Source organism: Aptenodytes patagonicus, chromosome 6 (genome assembly GCF_965638725.1).
Source record: "Aptenodytes patagonicus chromosome 6, bAptPat1.pri.cur, whole genome shotgun sequence".
NCBI lineage: Eukaryota > Metazoa > Chordata > Aves > Sphenisciformes > Spheniscidae > Aptenodytes > Aptenodytes patagonicus.
In genome coordinates, this window is record NC_134954.1 from 57,893,174 (window position 1) to 57,920,875 (window position 27,702).

Consider the following 27,702-nt stretch of genomic DNA (forward strand, 5'->3'; position numbering starts at 1 on the left):
CGCTGCCTCTGCTAGTCCCCCTCCTCCTCCTCTCTATTTCAACCTTGGGCCTTTTTAAAATACATTCATTAAAGGGAGCTCAGTTGCCCTTTCCCCGGCGAGGCTGGAACACTGACAGCCTGTTCGCCCGCGTGTCTGTAATTAAACTCAATCTCTGGGTGAATACAACAATGTGACTGCACAGAATAATTCCTGGAGATCCTGACGCCGAGGAGGAGTGTGGCCTGTGAGCGGCCCATTCACGCCTGGCTTTCTATAAATACTTTACTATGTAGCACTAAGAAAACTTCAAGCCCTTTCCCCCCCCCCCTTTTTTTTTATTAGTGCTACATAATATAGTAATTGTGCGACTAGAAGGGTCCCCCTGTGCCTGCCCGGGTTCACGGGCCTGGGTGTGACCTCATGCTGCACCGGCCGAGCGCGGGAGCCTGCCGCCGTGCCCGGGGACCGCCGCGCCGGCCCCGGGGCTGCCAGCCTCACCAAGGGAACGCAGGTGGCCTGGGGAACTCTCCAGCCTGGAGCTGGGGGGATGCAGTGGGATGCTCTACCAAGCCAAAAGGCTTACACCCCTAAAATCCTTCCCAGTTGTGTCCCTGCTGGCAGCAGTGTTGTCCTGGGAGATGTGGCTGCTGAGGGGAGGTGCAGATGAATATCGGGGCAGAAGGAGGAAGGACAGATCTGGGGGAGCATCCCTAGATCCCCATGGCCCTCAGCATTGCTGGTCCTCAGGTCCCAGCCTCGGAGCTCTCTGGCCTGGGGTCCTCGGGAAGCCCCAGGGCAGCGGCTCCCCAGGTCCCATCCTGCCCAAGGACAGGGAGAGGAGGTGTGTGTCCCAAGTGCAGTCACATCCCACCTGCCGTTGCTGTGCTTCTCCGAGGCCCTGCCTGCCCTCCCCTCCCCTGGAGCCTGCCGGTGGCATGGCTGGAAGGATGCTCAGGCACTCCCAGCTCCCTGGGGAATCTTCCCTCTGGCTCTGTAACCTTCATCAACGGTGCTTTCTAAAGCATTACTGGCCCATGTAGACCCTGCCAGCTTGGGCTGCCCCTTGCCCAGAGGAGCTGGAGCCGGTCAGTGCAATTTTCCCCAGCCGCGGCGTATGCCAGCCCCACGCACTCCCCTACTCCCCAGGCAGCATCCCTCGGCTGGCTCCCAGGGTGCTGCGGCCACACGTGCCTGGCATGGCACAGGTGCCAAGGTTGCAGAGCAGTTGGCTCCCTGCCCGCCTTGCTCTTCCTCCCTGCGTTTCGGGACCTTGGGGCTGCAGAGAGAGCAGGGCTCCCGTCCCACTCCCCCGGGCTGCCGGAGTGCTGGGGCACAGTGCCGGGGGGCATGGGCTGAGTCCGGGCATGCCTTCCCGGCCCTGCCAGCTGGGGCACACCTGGCACAGTCCTGGCAGTGGGCAGTCAGGGTTGACGTGAGGATATCGCTGCATTTGCATGGCCAAGAGTAATATTAGATCTTTGTGCCGCATTAGTGTTCCTGAAATCCACAACGGGCGTTAATATTCATGAGCCCACTTGGCCTCATCCATATTCATGTTGCATCCCTCGACTACGCGGCCCCTGCGTGTTGATTTCCACCTGCTTGTCAGCATGGTGCCCGGGAAGGTGGCACCATGCAGAGCTGGAGGTGCCAACCTGCCACCGGCCAGGGCTGAGCATGTGGTGCCAGGAGTGATGGCCCTGGGTGCTGGCACAGGCTGAGCTGTGGGGTGCTTCTGCCATGGGGATCTGGGGACAGGCTCTCCCTGGGTGCTGCCCCGTTTTGTGGCCACCCAGTTGAGCTCGAAGCCAGGCAGACCTATGGGTAGTACCTGGGAACAGGGACCCTCCAGTGTCCCTGCCCTCCCCTGCAGCCTGGCATGGTCTCCAGTCCTTGCAGCCCTGTCCCTGCCTGGCACCCCTGCCTTGGTGGGGCACCCCCTAAACCTGTCCTGCAAAAGCTGCCTAGTGCCTCTGGAGGCCCTTGGCAGGGTCTGAGCCCAGTGATGCAGAGCAGAGTGCCAGGATGGTCTCAGGTACCTCCGTCCCCTGAAACACTCCATCCCGTCCCCTCCATCCCTCTCCGTCCCTCTCTAACTGTTCCTGCTGCCAATGTCCCCCTGCATGGCCACCTAACTGCCCTGCTTCCCGGATTTATTTTGTAGGACAATCCTAACTCCCCCCCAGCCTGAGCACTAGGGGCTTGGAGCCCACAGGAGACAGCCTGGAGGCATTTGCATCCTCATCACCACCACACTGCCAGAAAATGGGTGCTCTGGGTGTCAGAGCCACGGGGAGGTGGCCGAGCTCTCCGAGCTGTCCCTGCAGGCCCCTGTGTCAGCTCAGTGCTGTCACTCCCCCCCACCCCCCCCAGTGCTGTGGGCTGCCCTAGCACCCCAGAAGCACCAAACCTTGCACTGCACCCATCCTGTGCCGGGCTGTGACCTCTCCTGGTTGTCATGCCCGCAGGTAGAAGGGGACAGCAGTGAGCAGAGCAGGCAGCACGCTCCCGCCTGGCTGGGTACGGCAGCTGGCTCTGTGCTGGCGGGTTTGGGGACACGCCATGCACTGGCGTGTGACAGGGACGCAGCAGATGGCGCCCTGTCTCCGGTCAGTGGCTGCCTGATGGCCCGCTGCTGCCGGCTGTGTGGGGCTGCGGCTCCGGCACTGCGTCTCTGCAGCCATGGCACTGCCTCTGCATCCCGGGCACTGCATCACTGCAGCCCCGGCATTGCATTTCTGCATCCCAGCTTTGTACCTCTGCAACCCCAGCACCGCATCTCTGCATCCTGGGTACTGCATCACTGCAACCCCAGCACTGCATCTCTGCAGCCCATCACTGCATCACCGCAACCCTGGCATTGCATCCCTGCAACCCCAGCACTGCATCTCTGCAGCCCGGGCACTGCCTCTCTGCAGCCCTGGCATTGCATTTCTGCATCGCCCTGGCTGCCGCCTCTGTGACAGGGATGCTTCTGGGCAGCAGGGCTGGTATCAGCATCGTGCTTTCGCCCTGGTTAGCGGCGCAGCGGGGAGACACACAGGGACTGTCACGCAGCAGGGATGCCGGGTGGAGGAGCCAAGGAGCTTTCCCCCATCGCCACAGCATCAGTCCCATGTGGGTTAGGAGCAGGGATGTGCCTGCGGCTGGATCCCGCCCTGGGTTTCCTGCTGCACAGGTCCCTCCATGCTCATCGCTCTCAGGGCAAATAGATCAGGGCAGATGATTGGGGTTAGGCCCCAAATTTAGGGGTTCTGGGCCTGTTTTCTGCTTTAGGAAGGCTACAAGGAGAAGAAAGTTTTCAATGGGAGCGGCAGAGGGCTGGGTGTGGGGTCCCAGCTCCCCGGCCCCTACTGGGGCAAGGCAAGAAGGACTGGAGCCAACTGGGTGCTGCCCAATGTGGTACGGGGAGCAAACAGCATCAGTGGTGACAGCAAACTGCCACAGCTCACCTCCTGTCTCATCATTTATTGCTTACTCCCTGGCAAGGGCCCTCTGTTTGCCTATTCATTTATGATTTTGCTGCAAAACCTGTTGATATTAGAGATTTTCCTAAAACCTCAGCTCTCAAAGTGATGGGATTGTAGGAAAAGACGTCTGCTATATAGGATCATAGGGGCTCGGCTGGCTCATGGCAGGTATATACGATGGGATGCTGATGGCAGCAAGACTCTGCTTGCTGCTCGGCATGTCCCTTTGCCCATGTCCTCGCATCACTACCCCTGCAGAGGAGGGCATGAAGCCCAGCAGGCAAGTAGAGACCCCTCAAGAGCTCTTTGTGCTGTGGGCCTGTCTCAGGAGCGCTGCATGTTTGGGGTTGCACACATGCTTTGCATTTGGTGTGTGCCCTTGGAGCAAAAACAGAAGTTGCTTGCTCTAGTCGGTGCTGTGCCGTCTTCCCGTGCTGGCACTCGCCCTCAAGGACAGGGCATCCCCGAAGGGACATACAGGTCACTGCATCTCCGGGGTGGCCATTGGCTGCTCCGCCGTGCTCAGTCGGTGCCGGCTCTTTTTTTTGAATTGGGATCAGTGGTTATTTTCCCACTGCCCCTGCACCTCTCCCCTGTCCTCTCATCCCTCACTTTAGGCTCCCGATGGCTCACAGTCATTGATACTGCAGTGGGCTGCTGTCATCCACAGCAGAGGCCTTTGTGCTTTTGTGCTTTTGTGCATCTCCCCTATCCAGCCTCCTGCTCATCACTTTGGCAGCTCATCTTCAAGGTGCCTCTGGTTCAGGGGTACTGCTGGGGTCTCCCCACAGCCAGGCCCCCCTGCCCCTGCCTACAGCGAGGGTTTGGGCTGCTGGGGAGCCCTGGCGAGGCTTCCCCAGCCCCGCACAGCGGTTTGTCCCCTGCAGCCCCATGGAGAGGTCCCGCCATCCCGGAGGCTTTCCGTGGGCGCAGGTCTCTGCTGAGCCGCGCAGCATGGAGCCGGGGTGCCCTTCCCCTGGCTCCTGGCCGTGCCGGCCTGTCTGCGCGGCTCCTGGCGCTGCTGCCTCCCCTGCCTTTCACTTGTGTGTTTTTACGGCTCAGAGGGAGCCGTCCTGCCCAATTCCCCGCGTGCTCCTAATTTCATAGTTCTCTCCATATATCCATATATATCCATATAGCATTTGATACAGTTTTTATGGGCATTTCCATACGTTTTACAGACACAGCCATTACAGAGCCAGGTTTCACCTGAGAAACCCCAGGGGAGCAGAGCACTGAATCGCCTTAGTCTTGGCCCCAGAACAAGGCTCTCTTCTCTCCCTTGCCGGGGCTGCCGCTATCAGCGCTGCAGAGGGCTGGGGGACAGCGGGGGGCTGGCGGTGCCTGCCCTGAGAGCCGGGATGCTGCCCACAGCCTCATCCATCCTGCTCCTTGCAGCCTCATCCTGCAAACCCCAAGGCTGTTACTGCTGCCCCTTGCTCCCTCCCCAGTTGACTGCCACTGGCAGGGGGCTGCTTCGGGCTGGGCTGCTCGGTGCAGCTCAGGACCACAATCTGTATGGCCAAGTTGCCAGGATCTGGCCCATTGCCCGCCTGTTGGGCTGTGCATCCATCTGGCTGCAGGGTCTGGAAGCCCTCAGTGGTGGTGCAAAGGGTGATGCCATCCTGGCTGGCGGGGCAGTGACACTGCCACACAAGACTCTGGAGCATCTCGGCTGCTGTGATGTGCACAGAGCATGCAAGCTCCGGCAAGGCGGCCTCTGGCTGGCAGAGGGACAGAAAATGGATCCAGGTGCATTCAGCTCTCCGCACATTTTGGCATGCTGCAGAGGCTGCCGGCACTGCAGTAATGCCCAGCGCTGCTCAGTGGCTGCTTGCGTTCCCGGCACAGGGGGAGAAGCCTCGGACCTTGTTTAAAAAGAAGCTAGGTGACACATACCTTCATCACCGCTGCGGTCAGACCCTGGAGCAGCCTGAAGTGCAAATCTAGGGCATCCCCATGACAGCATGCCCAGGTGCTGGGCTGCCGAGCACCATCTGCAGAGGAGGATGGACTGGGGCAAGTGGGTGCAGGGATGAGCCCTCCCTCCCTTGGCACCCCCTGCCCAGTGCCGCATGGCAGGGGCAAAGGTAGCAGCACCTGGCCCTGCTTTGGGTTCCTGATTCTCCCAGCCTCTCTCTGCACCAACACACCAAGGAATTTTCCACCCTGAGTGTGAATTCCCATTTGCAGGGGAAATGCCCACTCCCACCCAGTGCTGCCTCCGGCCAATGCCACAGGGACCGCTCCTCACTGCTCGGCCATCCCTGGCACGGCCGTGGCATCAGCCGACCCAGCCCTGCATGCGAGCAGTACCCTGGCTTGGCTATTAATAGCAGACCCCCTCTCCCCTTTTGAAGGCTGGTGGGAGCCCAGGGTACGTCCCACTCTGTTTTCTTGAACAGGTCCCGAAAGCAGAAACCATTTGTGGCTTCCCCGGCCAGCGCGTCTCTCCTTGGCCTCCAGCGTGTGCTATTTTCTATGCTGTTTACTGTTCTTCTGCGGGCTGTCAGGTTTCTGTGCTGGGGGAAGGCTTGTAAATGGGGTGTGGGGGGGCAGTGAGTCCGCACAGAGGGGCTACGGGAAGGGGGGGATGGAGGAGCACAGACATGGCCTTTATCGCAGCCTAGGGGATGTGTGGCTCATAAATCCGACCCAGGCAGATAGGGGATAAATCATCCCAGCTCGGGCACTGGTGGTTACCCATGGTTAGAAATTAACTTTGTGTTGGATGGGTCCCAGGCTGTGGGATGGGAAGGGGAGGCTGTTCCGGGCAACATGCCTCCTGCCTGGCCGGCCCCGGAGCCGGGCTGCAGGCAGGCGAGTGGGTGCCCGGTGCCCTGGCCTGGGCAGGTAGGGCTGGTGGGCACAATTAAAGCCAGAGCTGATGAAGCAAACAGCCTGGGGTAGATGCTGTGGCTGAACCTGTGCTGTGGGCGATGATGCCTTGGCACTCACGTCAACCTGGCCGGGCTCTGGCACTTCAATGACTGGCTGTAGCCACTGCATGAGCCATCCTTGGGCTGCAGGCACGCCGGGCACTGGGAGACACTGGTCTGCGTGGGAAGGGACGGGGACCTGGGGCGCCAGGAAAGGTGGCAAGGTGTGCGTGTGGGGCAGGATGACAGATGCGCTCACAGCGGGACTGTCCTCTTCCCCCACAGCTGCGACCCAGGGCTTGAAAGAGCCGGGAGCCCCATCCTGGTGTCACGGGGACACGCAGGCTGAGGCAGTCTCTGGCCCCGGCTCTGTGCCTCCGAAGGTGGGAGGAGGCAGTGAAGCCCACAGACCCCTGTTTCACTTCCCCTCTCCAGCTGCAGCATCCTTCTAGCCCCAATTCCCCTTTCTCCCATCCCCAGTGCTCCCTGCACAGCTCCATGAGCATCCCGAAACCCTGCCCTGTGTAGGACCAGGACTTCCCCGGGGGCTTTTAGGTGTGCAACTGCAGCAACCTCTTCTCCATCTGCTCAGGCCAAGTGCCCACAGCTGGGACCATGCCACCCTTGGGGTCCCAGAGCACCCACCGAGGGGGGAGAAGGGGCAGGGCTGGTGGGGACACCCCTTCTGCAGTGGGTCTCCAGGCAGCTGGCTCAGCTCAGCTCAGCTCACTCCTGGCCTGCTCTCTAATAGCTCCCCAGCTTTCCTTTCTAACGAGGCTCTAATTGGAAGCCGGTTGTGCTTCCCTTCCCCTCTTCTCAGAGCTCTCCAGTCCCAGTGCTGCAGGGCGATTAAGCTGAGGTTTTGGGTTTTTTTAATATGGCAGAATTATTTTGGAAGGGCCAGGATCGTTACATGACGGGCTTCTTGAAAAACCCCAGGCTTCGCCTTTCAGACGAGGCCTTTTCAAGTGGTTTTGCACAGTACACGTCTCTGGGCAGCGACCGTCTCGAACAGTTACTGTTAATTATAGATGCCTCTTTCCCGCTCGCCCATTACTCAAAGGATTTTTGTGTGTTTTAACAGTGTTTTACATCAGCCTGAATAAGACTCTATTCAGTATTTCCAAGAGCTGGAACTTGGGCATCCCCTGCTGTATGTGTCGTGCTCTCCTCCCTGCATCCCTGGGGCCAGGGACCGGGCAGCCACCGCAGGCACAAGCCTTCCTCCCACCGCCCAGCTGGTGCACGCACTGCTCTTGGCGCAGAAGTTGTGCCTGCTGTGTGCACACCCTCTTTGCACCCCTCTCCTCGCTATGCATAGCCTTGGGTTTGCACGCTCAGCTCCTTGGGGCCGTCTCCTAAATCCACCCTCCATCATCCCTCTTGCACGCTGAGCACCGCTGCCCACTGGTGCATGCTTGGCTGGACCCTATGCCCGCTGCCCTGTCATCCACTTTGGCCAAGGATTGAGGGGCAGTGACAGCCTTGGGCACACTGGCCTCATCCTGGTCTCTTTGGGATGTGCAGAATACTCTTCTCTCTTGCTGAGCCCCAGGCTGGTGTGTTCCCCTTGCATTAACACGGGGATATCTGCCCTGCACCGTGCACCACATAGCTGGGGTTGTTCCCCATGTCCGTTGTGCTGCATTTATCAGCACTGACTTCATGGCTCCTTCGTTGCCTGGCTATTCAACAGCAACTTGTTGCACTCAGCAGTTTTTCCCACTGCCCTGAAGAGTTTAATATCATTGAGAAATGCTCTTGCCTCCTGTGCCACCCTATTTGTACCCTCTGCCTGCAAAAGCCACCCTTTATTCCAACTTGCCTCCTGTGCTTTACCCTAGGTGTAGGCTGTGAGAAGAGCTTGCCACTTCTCCCACGACAGCCGAGCTGGTTTAGCCATCCTTGGGAAACACCTTGCTCTAAGTATTTTCCCAGTCCAGCTACAGCCCCCAGTATGCTCAGCTGGGCGTGCTGGCCCCTTCTGAGAGCTCTGGTGGGTTCGTGAGGGGTGACTTCCCACCACAGAGCAGTGCTGCGCCTTCTCTTCGCATCATTTCTGTCACCAGGTGCTTTTTGCCCCCTCGGCTAGAGGCTGCTTGTGTTTCTGCAGCTCCCGAAGCCTTCCCAGATGGAGGACCAAGCCCTGAGCTCTGGCTCCCCCTCAAGAGATGGGAACCCTCCAGGATGTGCTGGGCGCTCTGCAGAGGGGACACGGACTCGTGGGCAGAGCAGCCTGCCCAAATGCTGGGCAGCTGGCGTTTGGCAGTAGGTGCCCCTGCCAGACAGTGAGGCTTTGGTCAATGCAGAGGTTTGGAAGGGTTGGAAGATGAGGGGCAGCTTCAGGACTGCTCTGCTGGACCAATTTCACAAGCCCAGAGGGGACAAGAGCTTCCCCTGGGTGCTCCAGGGCTGCCCGTGAGCTGCTGACTGTTCCCCCGAGAAACCATGAGTTGGGGGGGAAAAGTGGACCCAGCTCATCCTCATGCCCACCATCCATCCTCCTTCAGGCTGGAGTGGGGACTTTGAGGAGGGTGGGGGCAGCTGGGGGGCACAGTGACATTGTCTGGGGAGAGCCCCATTTGGGGAGGGGGGGGGATGCACTTCATTTGGGCACCTCCACAGCCCTCATCTCCTCCAGCTCAGCTTATAGAGCTCTGTGGTCAGGCGCATTTATAAAGCTGGTAAATATATCGGCAGAGTTTGTGTCCCCTCCAAAGGTCAATATTTGTGCAGAGTTTAATTTTAACTTAACAAGCAGTTGTTTGCAGAGGTTGCCCTGTTTGTGTGTGTGTGTGTGTGCACGCGCGTGTGTGTGCGGTTCCCCATCGATCGATGCTCGCGGGGAGGCGTGCGAGTGGCTCACGTGCATGCACCGACTCACCAGGCCGCAGAGGGGGTCGGCACAGCTCCCGCTCCCGGAGATGCTCCGGATGCAGGGGCAGCACTGTGTGGTCCAGAGGACAGGGACCAGGGTCTGTGGCCGAGTCTATAAATGAAACCCACAGACCTCTCCGGGAGGTGACAGTGGGCAAAATGTGCCCCATGAGGCTCCGAACAGCAGCCGATGGGGACGGTGGCTTTCCCAGCCTGTTCTGACTGGTGCCCTGGGCTTGCTGCAGGCAGCTCTGCGGCCGCGCAGCCTCCAGCCTTGCCCCTCCTGAACCCGTGTGGCTTTTGTGGCTCTCACCCATGTTCTGGCAACATGCGTCTCCGAGCTGAGCGCATCGTTCAGGCCAGTTCCAGCATGCAGCGCTGGCTTTGCACTGGGCTCGGAGGGCTCGGCACTGGCCTCCGTGCACAGCCACTCTGAAAACAACCGCAGTGTTTCTTCCAGGGCTCTTCCAGTATCACTACCCATGGGGTTTTACCCACCCCTGTCCACCCTCCCACCCTGCCGTGCAAAGCAAACCTGCATCCCACACACACCTGCAACACCGAGCCGAGCCAGGCGGCTCCTCTTTGAGAGGTCTAGAGCTGAAGTGCCCTCGAGCTGGCAGGGGAGAGGGGAATGGGGCTGCCCCGACCTGTGCCCAGGCACCTGAGGCTTCTGTTTCTGCTACTCCCAAAGCTCTTCTAGCTGAAACCCCGTGCTGTGCTTCACCCTGGGGCTGGCCACGTGTTCCCAACTGTGCATCTAACCCACCCCATAACATCTCACCCACCTCATAGCATCTCACCCCTTGGGATGGAGGCTGGGTCCTCTCAGGTACCTGCCGTGCATCCCAGCATCCCAGGGCAGGACGGGACACCAGATTGGGTCCGATACCCTCCCCCAGCTCGTCTTGCCAAGGGCACAGAGTGTGTTGTCTGTGGGAAAATGGGAGAATAACAGCGGGCACAACCCTGGCCGCCGGAGTCTTCCCAGTCTCCCACCCCAGGGACAGCAGCTTGGGGGCAGGAAGGGGGGATGCAGCCAGGGAGAGGCGGGAGGGCTGGGACGGAGCCCGCCATCCCCGCAGCGTGGCCGCTGGGGCTCCGTGTTTTGCAACCCGCCTTGTGGGCGCTGAGGTTTGGTTTCCTTCTCTCTGCTCTTTTCCTCTTCCTCGCCAGGCCCTGGGGCTGCCGACCAACCTCAAAGGGAAAAGCGGGCTGCGAGGGACAGCGGCGGGGATGGGCAGGGGTAAACACGGGGCTGGGGCTGGCCAGGCAGTGGGTGATGGAGGTGAAGTCATGCCGTGACGTCAGCCCTGCGGCTTTGGGGACAGCCGTGGTTAGGCTGCTCAAGGAGGGGCCGCTGTTTTCCTGCAGCTCTGCCGCTTGCTCCTGGTGCCCGTCTAACTTATAAACTTTAATGGCCAGTTTAAAAGGTTCCTGCCATGGGCACCTTGTTGCCAGTTTTAGGTTTTTAATTTGGAAACTTTCCCCTCTGTGGTCGGTGGAGGAAGGACTTGGGTCCGCTTGGGGCCAGTCATCAGGACACGCGGGTGCCAAAGAGACGGTCCAGAAGGGCTCTGTTCCCGTCACTGGTGTCGGGGCAGGGTTGGCCACGCCAGCGCCAAGGAGGGCAGTGGGACGTGCGCCGTGCATGGGGCAGACGGGCTGGAGGAGCCCCCCAGTCCCCTCCCGCTGCCCACATATTGGTGGAATAAATTTAGCTCCTCCTTGGCCGCTGGCTGGGGGAATGCCAGCAGCAGCCACCTGCTCCCAATCGGCGCGGTCCTACCCCCCAGCCCCTGGTGTCACCACGGCTCTGGGCTCTGCGGGCAGCATCCTCACCCCACAGCCCTCAGGAGACACTGGGAGCCCCCGCACCTCTGCTTGGAGGGGTGAGGAGGCATGGGGCTGCGGCCATGTTTGCTCCCCCAGGTGCCCGCGTCCTCATCCTGGCTGTCACGGTGTGACCTGGTGCTCTGGTGTTTGCCTGGCTCGTCCCCCAGCTGCCACCACCACTGCAGTGGTTGTCCTGCCCCATGGTGCTGCACACGGTGGGTGTCTGTGCTGCAGAGACCGTCGGAGGGGTCTGCCTTGTCCTCTGCCCTGGGGTTGCTGATGGCTGTGACCCCCCAGCCACATCACAGGGGGTGCTGGCATCCCTCCCCCCAGCTTACTCTTGCCACGCTGCAGCTGGCAGAGCTGGGGTTGGGCGCAGAGCCGTGTCTGCCTGTGCTGCTTGGCAGGAGGAGAGGATGCGGGGCTGGCACTTCGGGAGTTGCTGAGGGCATGGCACTGCTGCTCTTCCTCACTGCCCACCTTCCCCGAAGCCCTCCAGCAGCCCCCACGAGGTGTGGGTTGGTAGAATCACGTTTCACCAGTGCAAGCTCAGCTCTCCTCTGCCTGCGATGGCTCAAGAGGCCATTGTAAATGCCCAGGAGGTGCTGGGTGATGGGACACGGGGCCAAGGCCTGACACCCTCCCATGCAACAAGGAAACCAGCCTACAAGCTTGAGGGGAGCCTCCCCACAGCCTTTCCACCCAGCCCTGGAGAGAGCAGGGACATCTGCCCCCGGCGCAGCCGCAGCCACCTGGCGTTTCTGACGATGGGGCTCCAAGGAGTGACCATGGCTTGGCTGGGTCTCTCCTTGTCACCAGACTGGTGTGGTGGGGCTTCTCAATACGTTCCTGCTGTACATGCTGGTTGTCTGAGGGTGCTGCATGCAGGCTGGTCCCTCCAGTGCAGGCTGATGTGGCCGTGCTGTGAGCCCCTGTGGCTGGCTGGGTCCTAGACCCGGCTGGGAGACCCCACCCTAGAGCATCTTAGTTATCAGGTGGGTCCAGGACCTTTTTCAGACCTTGCTGGGGGTCCAGGGAGCTGCACAGCAGACAGGAGGGCTGGCTTAGCAAAAGTCTGCACCCCAGGGGTTGAAATCCCCCGGGGTGGGCACCCGGAGCACTATAAATAGCACGCAGAGCCAGAGGAGCAGAGGAGTGGCCCTGGTTTACCAGCGCTTTCATACCATGGCTTTCAAGTGGTTCCCCTGCCTCTTCCCCATGAGCCAGTGGCACATCTGCGCTCAGCCCAGGCGCAGGCCGGCGGGCTGCCTCCGGTGCCGTGCCACGTGCTCTGCGGCCGCTGGAGCTGGTGCCGCTCGCCAGCCTCGGGGCAGCCCTGCCTTTGCCAGCCCTGTAATTGATTCCTGCTCTCCTGCACGGGTGGAGGCTGCAGATGTGCAGCCTGGAAGGAGGCAGCGGGCTGTGGGTACCAGCTCCAGGAGCCAGCCCGGGCAGGGCGAGGAGCAGCCCAGTCCTTGCCTCGGCTCTGATGTCTACTTTGAGAGCTGCCTTTTGAGTTTCCATGTGTTCAGAGAGGTTCTCTCAGGAGCCTCAGCTCCTGTTTTGAGTCTGCTGGAGGAGGTGGGGTTGTTGGGGAGCAAAGAAACAGCTCCCCGAGTGTCACTGTTGTGTCTGCCAGTGACAGGCTCGTGTTTTGAGATGATGGCAGCTGATGGCAGTGCAGGGGGGGCTGTAGAGGTCCCCCATTCCCCTGAGGTTGTGGAAAGACCTGGCTGGGGAGGGAGAAGGTCCTCCTGCACAGTGCCTCAGCAACTCTGGAAAATGGGCCCCCCAGCCAGGCAGCAGCCCCACCAAAGGCTGGGGTCTGGCAAGGGGGAGCAGGGGCAGGAGCAAGCACAATCTGGCTTGCCGAGCCCTCTGATGTCTTTAAGGCTGGCAAAGAGCAGGGCCATGGGGATGACAGGAGTTTAAGTTATGGAGGAGGATCTTCTAGCCTGGCACCATATAGGAGACAATATATTGGAGCATGTTATTACAGATAAGGTTAAAGAGAAACCAATTTTTAGACTGGAAGGTGACGGTGGTCCAGGAGAGAGTGACCGCAGACAGATGAGATTTGACGTGAGCACAGGGGAGCTGCAAGCAGGCGCCCTGGGTACCTTGTTTTCCAGTGCTGCTGCTGACAAATAGTGCTGCATGGAAGAAAACGCCTAGAAAAATAGGGATGAAAATGGTGAGGCTTTTAAAAAACCCTGTATTTAGCCAAAGGGTATGGTTTTGCTGTCTGGAGATGGCAAGGGGTGGATGAACCCTTCGGAGCAATGCAAGCCCGAATGGAGAGAGCAGCGTGACGAGTGGGCAGGGGGCTGGAAAAAACAGCGGTCGCCAGAGCTGGGGGAGGTCTCTGCTCCTCATTGCCCGCGGGGGAGCGGTGGAGCTCGGAACATCACGCTCCCGGCACAGGCTGGGATGCCTGCCCTTGAAAATGACCAGCGACTCGGGCTGCAGCAGCCGAACCTGGCAGGGCAGAGATGGATGGGGCTGCAGCGGCAAGGGGAGGTCTGCTCGCCCGGGCGGAGGGGCACAGTGTGGGGCAGGGTCAGGGCACGGCTCCCAGCTCCCCCAGCCCTCTGTGCCCCCCACCAGGCAGCACCGCAGGGACCCCATCCCTCTCGCCAAGGGCTGAGAAGGCGAAGGTGCCCTGACAGAGTGTTTTATTAGCAGCAGGTGCCTGAAACCCAACTCGCAGCTCAGCAATCCCTCCCCTCACCTGGAGATGAACCCAGGTTGAGGGGCACGACTGTGCAGGGTCAGGCCCTGCCGGTGCCGGGATTACCCCTGCTGTAACCAGAGCAGCTCCCCAGCAGCCTGACAGGCTGGTCCTGCCACGGGCGACAGGCGCGTAATGCCTGATTTCACAGTGCCAGCGTGCTCTGTTTGCTCGTGGCAATGATCTCTCCTGCCCTGGCTGGCTCCAGCCCCTGGCCAGACCCCGACCTGCAGCTCTGTCAGCTGGGATTAGACACAAGATTTAGGCTAAGACCTGTTCGCTCCTGCCTGGAGCAATGACAGAGAGGGGAAAGCCCAGCCCATCATCTCTGGAGATGGAGCTCCTGCCTTGGCCCCCGTCCTGTGCATGGCAGCTCCCAGACCTGCCTCCAGAGATGGGGCAGGAGCATCTCAGGTCTGCAGGCAGCACCAGGGCTTTGCAAATGCCACGGCACTGCCATGGCTGGGAGCAAACCCCATATAGAAAAGGAGGAAGGCAGAGACTCTGCCATCTCTCCAGCTCTGAGGTGGTCCGTGAGTTGGGCATAGGTCCCTGGGCCATCTGCAGCAAACCAAGGGGATGCTCCCAAGGGAGGGAGCTGAGGAACAGGAGCGGTCCATGCAGAAGGGCTCTCCCCTTTGTTATCTGCAACCTCCCTCCCAAAGTGCTCCTTGCCATGCCCAGACAGCTTGTTCCAGCAAAGCTGTGGCTGGGAGGAGGAGCTGTGGGGCAGCATGGTGTGGGGCAGATGCAGCCAGCGTCCCCCTGCCCTCGGCTCCTCCAAGCAAGGGGCCGGGGGTGGTTTGGCAGCAGATGAGCAGCGGTGCCCTGTGGGAGGGCTGGGGCTGGCTGCCTGGTGCAGCTAGTGCCAGGGGGAGGCAGAGCAAGATCCATGCAGCGGCCAGGGATGCCATGGCACCCTAGCAAGCACCAACCCTGGACTTGCAGGAGCGCTGTATCTGCGCCTCCCTGTTGCACAGTGCTGTGCCCGGGCTGAGGATACTCATCACCTCCTCACGGGGTGCACAGCCCCGGCCAGACCTCTGTGTCCCGGCAAGCTTGTCCTCTCCCACAGCGTCGCTTCCTGCCCATCTCCCCGGACCCCAGCTTTGTTGGCTGAGCTCATTTAGCTTTGACAAAGTTTATAGTGCGCTGGAATGCAGAATGGCTGCTGGCCTCCCTCCAGCCTAAACATCCCCACCCCGTGGTGCGACAGGAGCTGATAAGAGTGAGTGCCGCAGCAGGCAGGTATCTCGTGCCCAGCCCGTGACCTTACAGCCACACAACCTTGAAGGTTGTCATTTATCTCACACGCGCGCGCGTGTGTGTGCGCGCACAAGCTGTCTCCCATCCCCAAGAAATGTTCTCAGCATCTCTGGTTTTCGCTCCGGGCCAAACCCACATGCACGTTGCCCGAGACCGACTCCGAACAGACTCCTTTGATGAGCAGGGCTTAAATATATATTTGGCATTCCAGCGGCAGCGTGCCGAGCGCGGCCGAGGGTGTGAAAGTGTTTGCTTGACAAACTCCGGGGGCTCTCGCCTCTCTGCTGGCCCTGGGGACTCGCAGGAGAGAAATGTCAAGGAATTTTTCACCTCTCTGTTTTGTTTTGTGTTTTTATTTTGTTTTCCTTCTGAGAGTGCATTTTTAGCTCTGGTGAAAGGTGCCTGATTGACAGTTCCAGAGACTGAGTCCCCTCTCTTCGCTGGGACAGGGACAGCGGGAGCAAACATCCCACCCCGGTCCCGTTGGGGAGAGGGAGCAGCCCTGCGAGCCTTGCGCTGACCCTGGGGGCTCCTGTTTCCTCTCCACTGGCCCTGTCCCCTCTGTGAGCCCAGCGCTGTCATGGACGGATTTGGGTACCAGCAGGATGCAGATGCCCACATCCTAGATGTCCCAGGCTGTGGTCTGCTCGGAGCTGGCCCTTTTGCAAAGAGCGTCTGTCTGCTGAGGGCAGTGGGGTCTCCGTCACAGGGTCCTTTGTCACCGCTCAGCTGGCCCCAAAGAGCCCTCCGCCCCAGCACCGTGCTGCGAAGACGCCCATGCCCATTGCTCCATGAAGGATTTCCCAGCCGGTGTCCCCATGTGCCGCGGCACCAGCCTGGGGTATGCACTGGCCCCCAGGCACCTTTGGGGGTGCAGAGAGGTCTTGTCACCTTGTGCCTGTGCGGGGGGAGGTGGAGCAAGTGGAGCAGGACAGCGTCTCTGTGGGCAAGTTGCAGGTGGACGGGCTGGATGCTTGCAGCCTCCTAAAATGGTGCATGGGAGGCACTGGGGGCGTGAAGTCAAAACCACCCTGATCTTCACTTGCCACTCGGCTCCTTCTGGGCTACAGCCGGCGATGGGGCAGAGGAGGCAGTTCCGTCGCCAATTCCCATACGATGCAGGATCCATGGTGGGGATGTGCAGGGCAGAGTAGGGTGCAGAGCTGGGGCTCTGGGCTTGGCTGGGAGCCCAGGGGTGTCTCCTGCGTGGGGAGGAGGAGGAAGGCAGAGCCTCCCCATCGCTCCAGCCGCTTCGTCCTGCGCCCGTGGGAAATGGGGAGGGGAGGCCCTGGGCAGCGGATTCGGTTTCAGAGCCCATGTCTGCAGTGCCTGCTGGAGCGGGGCGAGATCCCGGCTGGCTCTTGGGGAGGTGGCTGGGGGGGCTGCGTCTGTGTGTTCCCAGCTGTCCCTAGCGTAATCCCTCACGAAAGAGAATCCCCTGCCCTGCTGCATCCCTGTTGTCTGGTGGCAGCACTGCCTGGCCCTAAATCACCCGCCGCTCCCAGCCTGATGGATCACCATGGAAATGGGGGTGCTGCCCCCCAGGCCAGCAGAGAGAGAGTGTCTGGGGTCTGTGGTCTGTGAGGCAGGGGTCCAGATTCTGGAGGCTGCAGAGCAGGGATTAGGATGCTGGAAGACTACGGGGCGAGGCTTGGTGCCCTGGGGACAGCAGGGCAGGGATTGGTAATCAGGGGTACCAATTTGGGGGCAGGGATTGGGCTGCTATGAACTGTGGATGCTGAGAAAGGGGTAAGGGGGGACTGCGGAGCAGGGTTGGGGACCCTGGGGGGCCATGGGGCTGGGGGCAGGCTCTGTCCCCGGGGCAAGGGCAGGCTTGGCTCAGGCTCCCCGAGGTTTCCTTCCTGGCCCACTGAAGAATCACTGACTTGTCTGGCAGAGCATGGACCTGTGGATTTCCTGGGCAGTGAGTCCCTTTCATGTGGCCGCTCGCAAACTCTCATGACATCACCGGGGGCTGCTCCTCCCGGAGACAAACCCAGTGCTTTTTAGGGGTTTGCCATTCCCCCCGCCCCAGCCTGTGTGTTTTGGCTGGGGGGGACACAGGGAACCACGTCCAAGAGCGGCTGCTCTGGCAGGGAGATGGCGTGCAGGGCCAGCGGGCAGAGGGAGGGCAGCGCGTCCCCCCCGTACTGAATAAACATGGGCTGGACGGGGCTGGAGGGGGCTTTTCCAGGCTGGACCACACCCTGGGGGGCTATTTTTTGCCATGAATGAAGGGGCTGTGTGCTTGCAGGGCAGCCTGGCCTCCTGCCGCCACTGCTGTGCACGGAGAGCTTGCCTGACACTCAATCCTGTTGCCTGGCCGGGGACCAACATCTGCACTGAGCAGCTGGGCACTGCCCTGCCCGTGGGACACCTGGGCACCCGGCACAGCTGGGCACTGCCTGAGGGACACCTGGGCACCCACCACAGCTGGGCACTGCCTGAGGGACACCTGGGCACCGGCACTGCCCATGGGACACCTGGGCACTGGCACAGCTGGGCACTGCCCGTGGGACACCTGGGCACCCGGCACAGCTGGGCACTGCCCACAGGACACCTGGGCACCCACCACAGCTGGGCACTGCCTGAGGGACACCTGGGCACCGGCACTGCCCATGGGACACCTGGGCACTGGCACAGCTGGGCACTGCCTGAGGGACACCTGGGCACCGGCACTGCCCATGGGACACCTGGGCACTGGCACAGCTGGGCACTGCCCACAGGGCACCTGGGCACCCGGCACAGCTGGGCACTGCCCACAGGACACCTGGGCACCCACCACAGCTGGGCACTGCCTGAGGGACACCAGCAGGCTGCCAGGGCTGGGAAACATGGGCTGTCGCAGAGCAAGGGGAAGTGACAGTGACTCAGTGGCTGTGCCAGCGGCTGTGCCAGGGCCTCTGGGGCATGTCAGACCCAGCCCTGCTGGGGCCATGTGCCTGGGGAGCCGCCTGAGCCAGCCCAGGGGCGAGCCCTGCTGCCCCCCTGCCCCACGCAGCAATGTTTCCTGCTGCAGTTTCGGGTGACGATGGGGCAGCGTCCCCAGGGGCTGCCCCTCCAACTGCGCCCGTGCTTGGGAGGAACTGCAAAGCCCCCGGGGTGGAGCAGCTGCTGCCTCCCGCTCAGCCCACTCCTGAACGCGCCCAGATTCCCCCCCAAGCCCCTAATCCCACCTGGCTCAGCCCCAGCTTCCGCTCTGGGCCCTGTTAGCTCAGCTAATCCCTTGTGTGCCAGGTTTAGGGACGCGCTGGGTGCAGCGTCCCCATGGGTCTCCCCCCGTCACCCCCAGATTTCGCTTCTCAAGGGGTCTGTGGGCTGGTCTGCCAGTCCCCAGCCCTGACCCATGCTCCTGCCGCCTCCACCAGCCCCACTGCCCCATGGGTCCCAGGGGAGCCACGAGTGTTTGTGCCCATGAATGAGTGGCCTGTCCTCACCAGGTGGAGCCGGGGTGCTGGATCCCACCCCTTGCTATTCCATATCACCACACAGCACCCTTGTGATTCACCAGGTGTGGCTCCCTTTCCGTCACCCCACTTTGCAGGAAGTTTCCCGGCCAGCCCCCCACGAGCCCTGCGCAATAATAACAAGTCGGGATGAGCTGGCCAGCCTTCCTGAGCAACCCTACAATAACAAACCAGCGCAATGTGTCCAGCTTTCCTGGGCAGACAATAATAAACCCGCATGAGCTGGCACGCTTTGCAGAGAAACCCTACAATAATAAGCCTGGGTGATGTGTCCACATTCACTGAGCCACCCTAAAATAACAAGGCAGTGTGAGCCATCCAGCTTCCTCTCAGGGAAGAGGGGTCCCTGAGCTGTCCCCCTGGGACAGGAGGGACCCTGGCCAGCAGGTCTCCATGTCTTCTGCTTCTGGGCTTGCCCAGGACCTCCCCTGCCAGCACTGGCCCCTGGAGAAGGCACCCCGTGCCAGTGGTGGGCCAGGTTGGCAGAGGTGATGCCCGTAGGTGCCATCAGCCTGTGGCTCTGCCTTCTGGGAAGCCAGCAGCAAGTCCTCACAAGTCCTGATGTGCTGGGACCTGCTGCTCTTCAGGGCATCCTCCTTGCCCAGCTCCCTTGCCAAACTGGCACCCAACACCAGCTGCCCTGGAGGCTCTCCTGCTGTTGCCCTACGGGCTGCTGGATGGAAGGACAAGTGCCCGTGGTCAGGCTTGATCTGGGGGTGCCACCAGCAGCTGCCCCCAGCCCCTGGGCAGCCATGCCCAGCTTCTCATGGGGTCGCCCAGGCCAGGAGGCAAGGCTGGTGCCTGTAGCAAGGGCTGCTTTGCTGGACCCCACTCTTTTTCAGGGAGTTTGTTGGCACGTGGGCAGCGGGAGGGCTCGGATGTCCGTGGGTTTGCTGGGCAGTGTGACGGGATGGCCTCTCTCCACATGTGATGGGGTAGGGGCTGTGCCCACTGGGGGCTGGAGTCCCTTGCCCCCCACCAGCCCTCTGCCAAGCCCCAGGCTGCTCCTCGTGGGCTGGTCCTCGCATGGCTGGGAAGGAGATGCTGCAACCTCCTGCCCTACCTCTGCGCTGCCGCTGACCCTCCTTTCCCTGGGATTTATCCCTGGGAGCTGGAAGCAGCAGTGGGTGGGCAGGGCAGGGGCAGGACCCCCCCCATCATCCCCGCATGGGGGGGGACCTGCATCCACCCCAGCGCAGAGGCAGCACAATGCAGAGCCCCCACTGCCACCGCACCCCTCCGCTCAGTGTCTGCGAGAAAAGCTGTAACCCAAGCCATGAAAACAGCACAAGGAGAAAAGAAAAGGGTATTGAGCGGTGGGGCTGCTGCGGTCGCCGACCAGCATAGACTGCTGGTTGTTAAGCGGGTGCCTCGCTTGCAAAGGCTGCCTTGATGAAGTGTGAGACAGCACTTACGGAGGGACGCGGGCAGGCATTCTCGCTCCATCTTCCGCTCACAGTGCCGCTCTTTATGCGCCTGACATTTGCTTGCTGGAAAGGCCCCGAAAGTCAGGGGGAAAGGAAAACATTGCCCGCAGCAGGGCCGGAGCAGCACTGGGAGGAGTGCCGGGCCATGCTGGGCTGGGCTGGGTCAGGCTGGGATGCTCGGCCGTCCCGGCCTCCCCGCCCGCTCTTCCCCGGGGTGACCCCTTCACCTCTCAGCAGCTCTCCGGCTGCCTTCCCCTGCCGGCACCGCCGCTTCCTGCCAGGTGTGCTCAGCCTGGCTCCCTGCCTGGGAAGCCCTGGCCATCCTGACCCTGCCTGCTCCACGGGCGGGCTGGCAGCACCGCCAGCTCTCCTAGCTGCTGCTGCTGCACGTCCCCAGGGACATGTGTGGTAGGGGGTGATGGGGACAGCGCAAGCTCAAGGCAGGTCCCTTAGCTGTCCGCCACTGCGGTACGCAGCGCCCCAGGGACTGTTGCAAGCTGGGGTGAGCGTGTGCGAGCAGTTCCAAGGGCTGGAGGAGCTGGGAAAGGGCACCGCCGTTCAGTGTGGGGCAGCTCAGGGTGCTTTGGGGCAGCTTGGGGTGCTTTGGGGCAGCTCTGCCCCGAAGGAGACGGTCACTGCCCCACCAGGGAGCTGGGGCGGGAGGCCAGGTTGCTGTGTCCCGCTCCATCCCAGGGGGATGATCTGCCCCTTTGCATGCCCTTGACTCCAGCCAGGAGGGAGCAGTTCAACCCCCTTCACCTCTGTTCTCCCGCAGGCAGATCCTGGTGAGATCCCTTGGTCCAGCACTGTTGGCAGAGGCTGCGTGAGCGGCTAGCACAGGGTGGTGCTCATCTACCTGGATCCCAGGGTGGATCCCTGCCCAGCCTCACTGACGCTGGCACAACCATGGGCGGAGATGCCCTGCGTGCATCCAGTGAGCCATGCCAGACCCGTTCCCAGGAGCACGCACAAAGCTTGCGGCAGGGGAGAGTGCTGAGGGCGGCCTGGCCACGAGGCCATGGAGCTCCCCTCGCCTTCCTCAGCATCACCAGGCTTCGCCCGTGCCAGCACGGCAGCAGCCGTGCCCATTGCCGGAGAGCTGGTGTGCCGTTCCCGGGCCACTGCTCCACCACGCCGCTTCCGCAGAGCCTGCTGGCAAGGAGAGCCCAGGGAAGCCATGCCCCCCCGGCCCACACCCCTTGGCTCCCGGCCCCGGCAGGAATTATTAAGTGTGCCCCTGTGGAGCATGTGCTGAGGCTGGCCACGGGAATGTGGGCAGATCTGACATACAAGCCACAGCAGCCAGGCTGTAATTTCCAAACAGGCCCCGTTCGCTCTGTTTTCCAGTTAAAAATATATTAAAAAATAGGAATGTGGGGTTTGTAGCGAAGAATGTTGGTGACCACTTCGAACGTCTGGTGTGATAATGAAAGGGTCAGTCCCCGGCTTTGAGCACGACCGATTTAGACTCTGGTGCTTGGCACCAGCGTGGGGGCCCAGTACGGTCCAGCCTGCCTGCAAAACCCTTCCCGGGCCCGGGCCAGGGGAAGGTGATACTTCTGCATCAGTGGCACGGTGCCGGGCTGGGTGACATGCCCCTCCTGCTCACGCTGTCAAGAGGACATCCAAATTGTCGTCTCTTATGGCCTCTTGAGAAGGGAGTCTGGGCAGGGGTGGGTGAAGGCAGGATGCCTGGGAGATGGATGCTGTACCCCGCCCACCACTGGCCCTGCCACCCCCCCACGCTGGGGTACTGCCCCATAGCAGAGCCCTCTGGGATGGGGGGACACCGAGTGAGGCTGCAGTCCAACTCCCCATGAGCTGCCCCCACCGCTGTGGGGCCGCCGGCGAGCACGGCTTGCTCCCGATGCGAGGTCAGGTGCCTGCCCCCTTCGCTGGGCAGCCCCCCTGGCTGGGCTAATCACGGTTCAGGGTGTGCTGCGGAGCGTCCCGTGCTGCTGCTGCAGCCTTGAGTCACTTCTGATACCGGGGCATCCCTCTTGGCCTTGTGGCCAGGTAGTCATAACACGCGGGGCAAGCTGTGCCAGCTCCCTGGGCATCGCTCCCCAGTGCCCGGTGAGCAGCATGGGGCAACCCGGCTGGCACTCCCCCGGGTGCCAGCTCTCTGCTTGTGCCGCTCCCTGGACCTCTGGCATCATGTTTATCCCAGAGATGGGTAATCAGAGAAAAACAAGTCACCGGAGGCCAGGGCTGACGTCGCAGTGGGGACAACAAGTTGCCTGCGCCGGGGTTCAGCTTGGGGATGTGCTGGGGCAGTGGGGCAAGGAGGGAAGGGAAAGTCACTGGTACCCAGGGCTTGTCACCCACCCAGCCCCTTCTGGGGACACCTCCTTGTCCGTTTCAGCCTCCGGGGCCATCAGGTGGCCGGTGGCTGGCACAGCACGCTCCGCTCCCTGCTGAGTCACGACTCTGCAAGGGAAACACTTCCAGCTCTGGTTATAAACCCATTTCCCTCCGGGGCTGTGAAGCGCGGCCCTCCCGTCCCAGCACAGTCCAGCTCCAGCAGCCCAATGGCTCCGAGCCCACGGGCTCAAGCTGCCGGGAAAGGCAGCAGCAGGAGGTGGCCGGTGACTCCCAAATTCCACCCCAGGCTTGCTGGAGCTGGGCCCTTCCCAGAGGCATGGGCAGTGGGTGCCCTGTACCTGCAGACCCCTGTGCCACCCCAGATGTCCATCACTCCCTGGGGGCTGGCAGTACTGGGCACCCTTCTCCCAGCGCCTCCCCAGGGTGCCACCCCAGCAGGTGCGTGTGTGCAGGTCTCGGGGACACCGGATGGTTACAAGCGTGGTGGCCACTCCACAGCATTGTCCCATCCCCAGGGATACCATGGGGATGCTGTGCTGGCTCTGGGCACCTGGGGCTGAGCACTGAGAAAGTGGCTGCCCTGCCTGGATCCTCACTTGGATGCTGGGAAGAGGAGCAGCCTGGGCAGCCCTGGGGCTCTGGAAGTGTCCCAGGTGCCATCTTGCGCCACAGCCCGCGTCCCAGCTGGGTTGGAGCCGAGGGGGGTGGGCAGCACCCTACTCCTGGGTGCACAGCCTGCCCCACTGCCTTGGCGCTCCCTGGGGACCCCTCGGTAGTGGGTAGAGGGGGTAGGCAGCAGGGTAGTGGCACCCAGGGCCGGGTGGCTCTGCAGGGGACTCTCCTGCCCTCCCGGGGCATTGACCCGCACAGTGCTATCTAGTACACTTTGCTCACTCCACCACTGTTCCCGGCTTTCCTGGGAGCTGCTGTTTGCTTTTCTCTGAATTATGACTCCAGCTTGTGCCTTTGATCTGGGCTGTGTCGGCCACCCGTTGCCAGCCCCTCTCCTGCCTTTGAAGTGCAATTGCCTTTCTGGCCTCGGACGCTGCTTTTGCAACCTTGGGTGCAACCCTGGCCCCGTGGGGCTGAAACATCCAGGGCAAGAGCATCCTCAGGGTATCTGAGGTGCTCAGCATCCCTCCTCCTCCCTGGGACCTTGTGATGGGCCAGCATAGCTCAGGGCTCAGAGGCCGGGCAAGGAGGCATTGGGAGGTGTGTTTGCCCAGTGGCAAGCAATCCCGGGGATGCTGGCAGGGCGCTGGGACCAGAGCATCGCTCCCTCCTGTGGCAGTGGGCAGGGACACAGGAGCTCCTGCACAGAAGCTGGCAAAAAAGCAGACCCCGGTGGCATGCGTGTCCTACGGCTAAGGGGCCTTTCATGCCCACAGCTCCAGCAGGAGGGATGAGACCTGTGGGGAAGGCGCCTTTCTGGGCACCAGCCAACCCATCCTGGCATCAGCCCTGCCCTCCATCCCTGTCCGGCACGGAGCAGCGAGGGGGGCTCAAGCCTGCCCTTTCTGCCACTGGGAAGCCAGGGCCAGGCTTTGGACTCTGGCCTTGAGTGGGTCTGAGCGTCCCCATGCCCTCCCCGCTCCCCTGGTCCAGAGAGGATCATCTGGCCTTATCTGTTACACTTTGTTCTCCTGCTGCCTCAGTGTGGAGCGGAGCAGAGATTAGTGCGCAGACCTTTGACATACACACACACACACATACACTGACACACAACCAGCCACACACGCACCCAGAGCCATGCTCATCTACACATGGCTGTGCACACAGCCCCCCATGCACACACGCATACTCACAGTCACCTGCACACACGCACCCATACCGCGCCCCATGCACCCCCACACAGCTGCCCTCTCCAGGGCACACACGCATTTCCCCATCCCTGCGTGTGTTTGTTTTCTGGCCATGTGCTCTGTTAGGTTCCCAGTGGAGCATGGCGCTTGCCCAGCCTGCCAGCCTCCCTGTCATGAGAGCCAAGGTCCCCCATGCACGTTGGCATGGCCCAGAGGGTGAGGGTGGCATCCCGCAGCCCTGGCAGGGGTTTCGGGCAGGAAGAGGGGGGGCTGCCTTGAATCAAGCCTGGATGGAGACAAAAATGTGTGCAGGGAGCCAGGAGCTCCTCTGGCAGCCTGGCAGCAAACGGGCATCCCTCGTCTCGCCACCGCATCGCCCTCACTTGCCATGGGGCCACCAGGGATAGCTTGTGCTGCCTGCATAGACATCGCTGGAGGCAGCCGTGGCAGGCAGAGGTTCCCTGTCCCCACCTCGTGCCAAGGTCCTGCCCCTGTGCAAGGCTCGCTGCCCTCATCGGCCAGCCACGGCCCCTGCAGTGCTCCCGCTGGGGAAGCCGCAGCCCTTCCCTCCCTGTGCGATCTTATCTCCACCGTTTCATGAATGACTTGCAAGCCTCCCACAGTCTGCCTCTGAATGGGAAGGCAGCCCAATGGCCGCAGCAGGTGTGCGGGTGTGTGCACATGCGTGTGTGTGTGTGTGCACGGCTGGGGAGCAGCCACGTCCTGCCCAGTGCCAGAGCTGGCTGGCCCTGCAAGCCATGACGCAGTCCCTGGGGTGAAGCAGATGGAGGCCGATGGGCAGACGGATGCACAGCCCCTTCTCTGCCCCACTGCAGCACCGTGGCAGGGTGTCCTGGCAGGAACCGGCTCCTGGCAGGTGATTTCCTGGCAGGGTGACAATGCCTCTGCTCTCTCCCACAGAGCCTGCCCCAGATCTGCAGTGCGGGAGAGGGGCAGGCGTTCGCCTCCGCTCTGCGGCAGCTCTACGCGGCGGTGACGCAGCAGGAGGCTAAGCAGGCTCGGAAACGGCAGCACTCAGGTGAGGAGCTCCGTGGCCGTGGGATGGGGAGAGGCTGAAGCACCCAGCCTCCCCACAGCTGAGCCCCCATCTCAGAGGAAGGGGAGTGGGGCCCTGGGTGCAGCTCACCCCATGCAACAGTCTCCCCTTTTGCTTTCCCCCCATGGGCTGAGCTCCCCCACCCAGGTGCCATTCCTAGTGTGGGTTTGGGCAATGCCCTGCGCTCCCTCATCTCAATCCCAAATTGCATCTCTTTCTGCCGGTACCAGAGGACTCCGAGGGCCCAGCGCCCGCTGCAGAAACTGCAGGGCACCCCCATCCGCTGCCTCCATCCCAGGAGGATGAAACAGCATCTTCCAGCGAGGGAACCATGGTGAGCGCAGCTTTAGAAACAGCTTCTCTGTACCAGTGGCAGGATGGGGCCTGCACCTCCCTTCCCTCCTTGCATCCCAACCCTGTACTGCTCCAGGATGGGCTGGGGGTCTCAGCTCAGTTCCTAGCCCATCCTACCCCATGCATCCTGGCTGGGTATCATGTAGGTCCATTGCACACGTGTGTGTGGTTTGCACACAACCACGGGGGTGGGGGGGTGTCACCACTTGCACACACGCACCCATCCTGCGTGAACCCCCCGGGGAGGACTGACGCTGCCTCCGCTTTGATTCCAGCCATCCTCTTCCCCAGCTCAGAAGCCCCGGCTGCCTGCAGCCAAGGCCAAACCGAAGAAGGCAAAGGGGCTCTTCAGCTGAAAGGTTGCTGCCACCCACTATGAGGGCCTCTGCTCCCCCCAGCATCCGAGAGAGGCAGTGCAGAGCACCCGTGCATCCTCTGCCTCCTTGCCTGCATCTCCCGGCAGACCCTGGCCTGGGGCATGGTCCCCTCCCAAGGTGTCTCCAGCCAGGGTGATGGGGCATCTCCTCTCTTCAACACTGTCTCAGGAACTTCTTTTCTGCCTCTTCCCTGGTGTGGAGCTTGCCCAGGCTGCCCCATGATGGAGCCGGCACTGGACCGGGGGGAGTGGGAGGGATGCTGCCAGGTGGGTGTGGGGCAGCAGGGACTCCAGCAGGGCTGTGGGGTTTGGCTGCTCTCATGTGGGTTTGCAATAAAGGGCTGTGTCTGGGTGAGATCCCTCTCCTCCTGCTCTGTCCCCCCTGGGCCTGCCGTGTCCAGGCAGGGGTGCAGCCCCCAGTGCTGCTGGGTCCCCCTCAGGCCAGTCCCGCTGCCCTAGGGTCTTGCAGTGGCTCTGGACAGTGAGGAGGTGACAGTAGATCATTGCTGTGGGGCAGGACGGCAGCTCCCAGCCAGTGCTGTGCCTCACCCTGAGCAGCAGCATGTGGGGTGGGGTGTGCATGAGGGGACCCCCAGATCCTGAGGGCACAAGGTGCTGGAGGGCCTGGAGCCCACATTCTCCTTGTCCCATGCCAGGGACACACCATGTCCTCCTGGAGCCAGGAGGAGCCATTGTAGCAGCGGGTTGGCAAAGGCAGCCTGGCTGTGGCCGAGGGCCACCCTCCATATGCAGGCAGCTCCCCCAGGGTTAGTGGGCAGGTGACATGGGGTTAATCCATCCTCTGGCCTCCAAGGGGCAGGGGACAACCAAGCCACTGAGCAGGTTGCCTGGGAGCAACCCTGGAGCAGGTTACAGATGCTCCCTGGACATAGGTAGTCCTGTGGCAGGACATAGGTATCCCCTGGGCAGAGGTAGTCTCTGCCCCTCCACACCCTACCCGTCTGTCCATCCATCCATCCATCCATCCTTTAATCCCTGCTCTCCTCTCCCAACCCTTGTCTTTACATGCTTCCTTTGGGGCTGAGACCCCACTCCTGTGCCCGAGCCGGGTCCTAAAATAGCAGGCAGAGAGCCAGGCAGCACTGCTGCAGGCAGGCTGCAGCCTGTGGTGCTGCTCTCCTGGGGCAGGGACCCGTGCCCCCAGCTGCCCTGCTCCCCGGGGCTGGGCTGGCCGCAGTCACACTGCCTGCTCTCCCAGGCAGCAAAGGGGGAAACAAAAACATCCGGAGCAGCCCCTGTGTCTGTGGAAGGGGAATGAAAGGGCCTTTGCTGGGCCATGGCTGGCCAGTTCCAGCGTGAGAGCAGCCGGTTGCTTTTTATATTTCCTCTCCAAGGGAGCAGCGTGCGGGGCAGGGTGGGTGGTGAGAAGGGAAAGCCATGGGATGAGGAGCTTGTGCCGACAGCCGTAGCTACGTATCCTGCCTTCCCCCATCTGCCAGCTTCTTACCCTGGCAGCTTTGGGTCTGCCTGCCGGGCACTTGCCCCCAGGGAGGCTCCTGCTACCAGCTGGGTAGGACCAGGGCAGCAGTTTAGCAGCTTTATGTTTCATGTGTCTTCTGTCACCAGGTTGTCCCCTGGTGCAACCTCTGCTCCACCCATGTGGGCTTCATCTCCAGGCCTGGGATCTGCTCTGTTCCAAGCCAGGTCCCCCAGCTCCCTGCTGGGTCTGGGGTTCATGCTGCTCCCCTGTGCAAGCCGGGACGTGCAGGAGGAGGGTTTATCACCCCAGCGAGGGCATTTGGCTTGTCGGTCCCCTTTGGGGCTGAGGGGACATCACATGGGGCCGGGCACATTCCCATCCCGCTGTGCCAGTGTCTGGTGGGTTCTCTAGG

At 61.8% G+C, this 27,702-nt stretch overlaps 1 protein-coding gene across 2 annotated transcripts in view; it reads left to right on the top strand.

The window, feature by feature from the left end:
* Positions 1–26,204, top strand: part of NHEJ1 (non-homologous end joining factor 1) — a 45,726-nt gene extending 19,522 nt beyond the window's left edge. For both annotated transcript variants that reach the window (XM_076340779.1, XM_076340780.1), the window contains exons 6-8: positions 24,984–25,101; positions 25,350–25,453; positions 25,749–26,204. In XM_076340779.1, the coding sequence (XP_076196894.1) occupies positions 24,984–25,101; positions 25,350–25,453; positions 25,749–25,829 (303 nt within the window). In that variant the 3' untranslated portion in view covers positions 25,830–26,204. The remainder of the gene's footprint in view (positions 1–24,983; positions 25,102–25,349; positions 25,454–25,748) is intronic.
* The last annotated feature ends 1,498 nt before the right edge of the window (positions 26,205–27,702 follow it).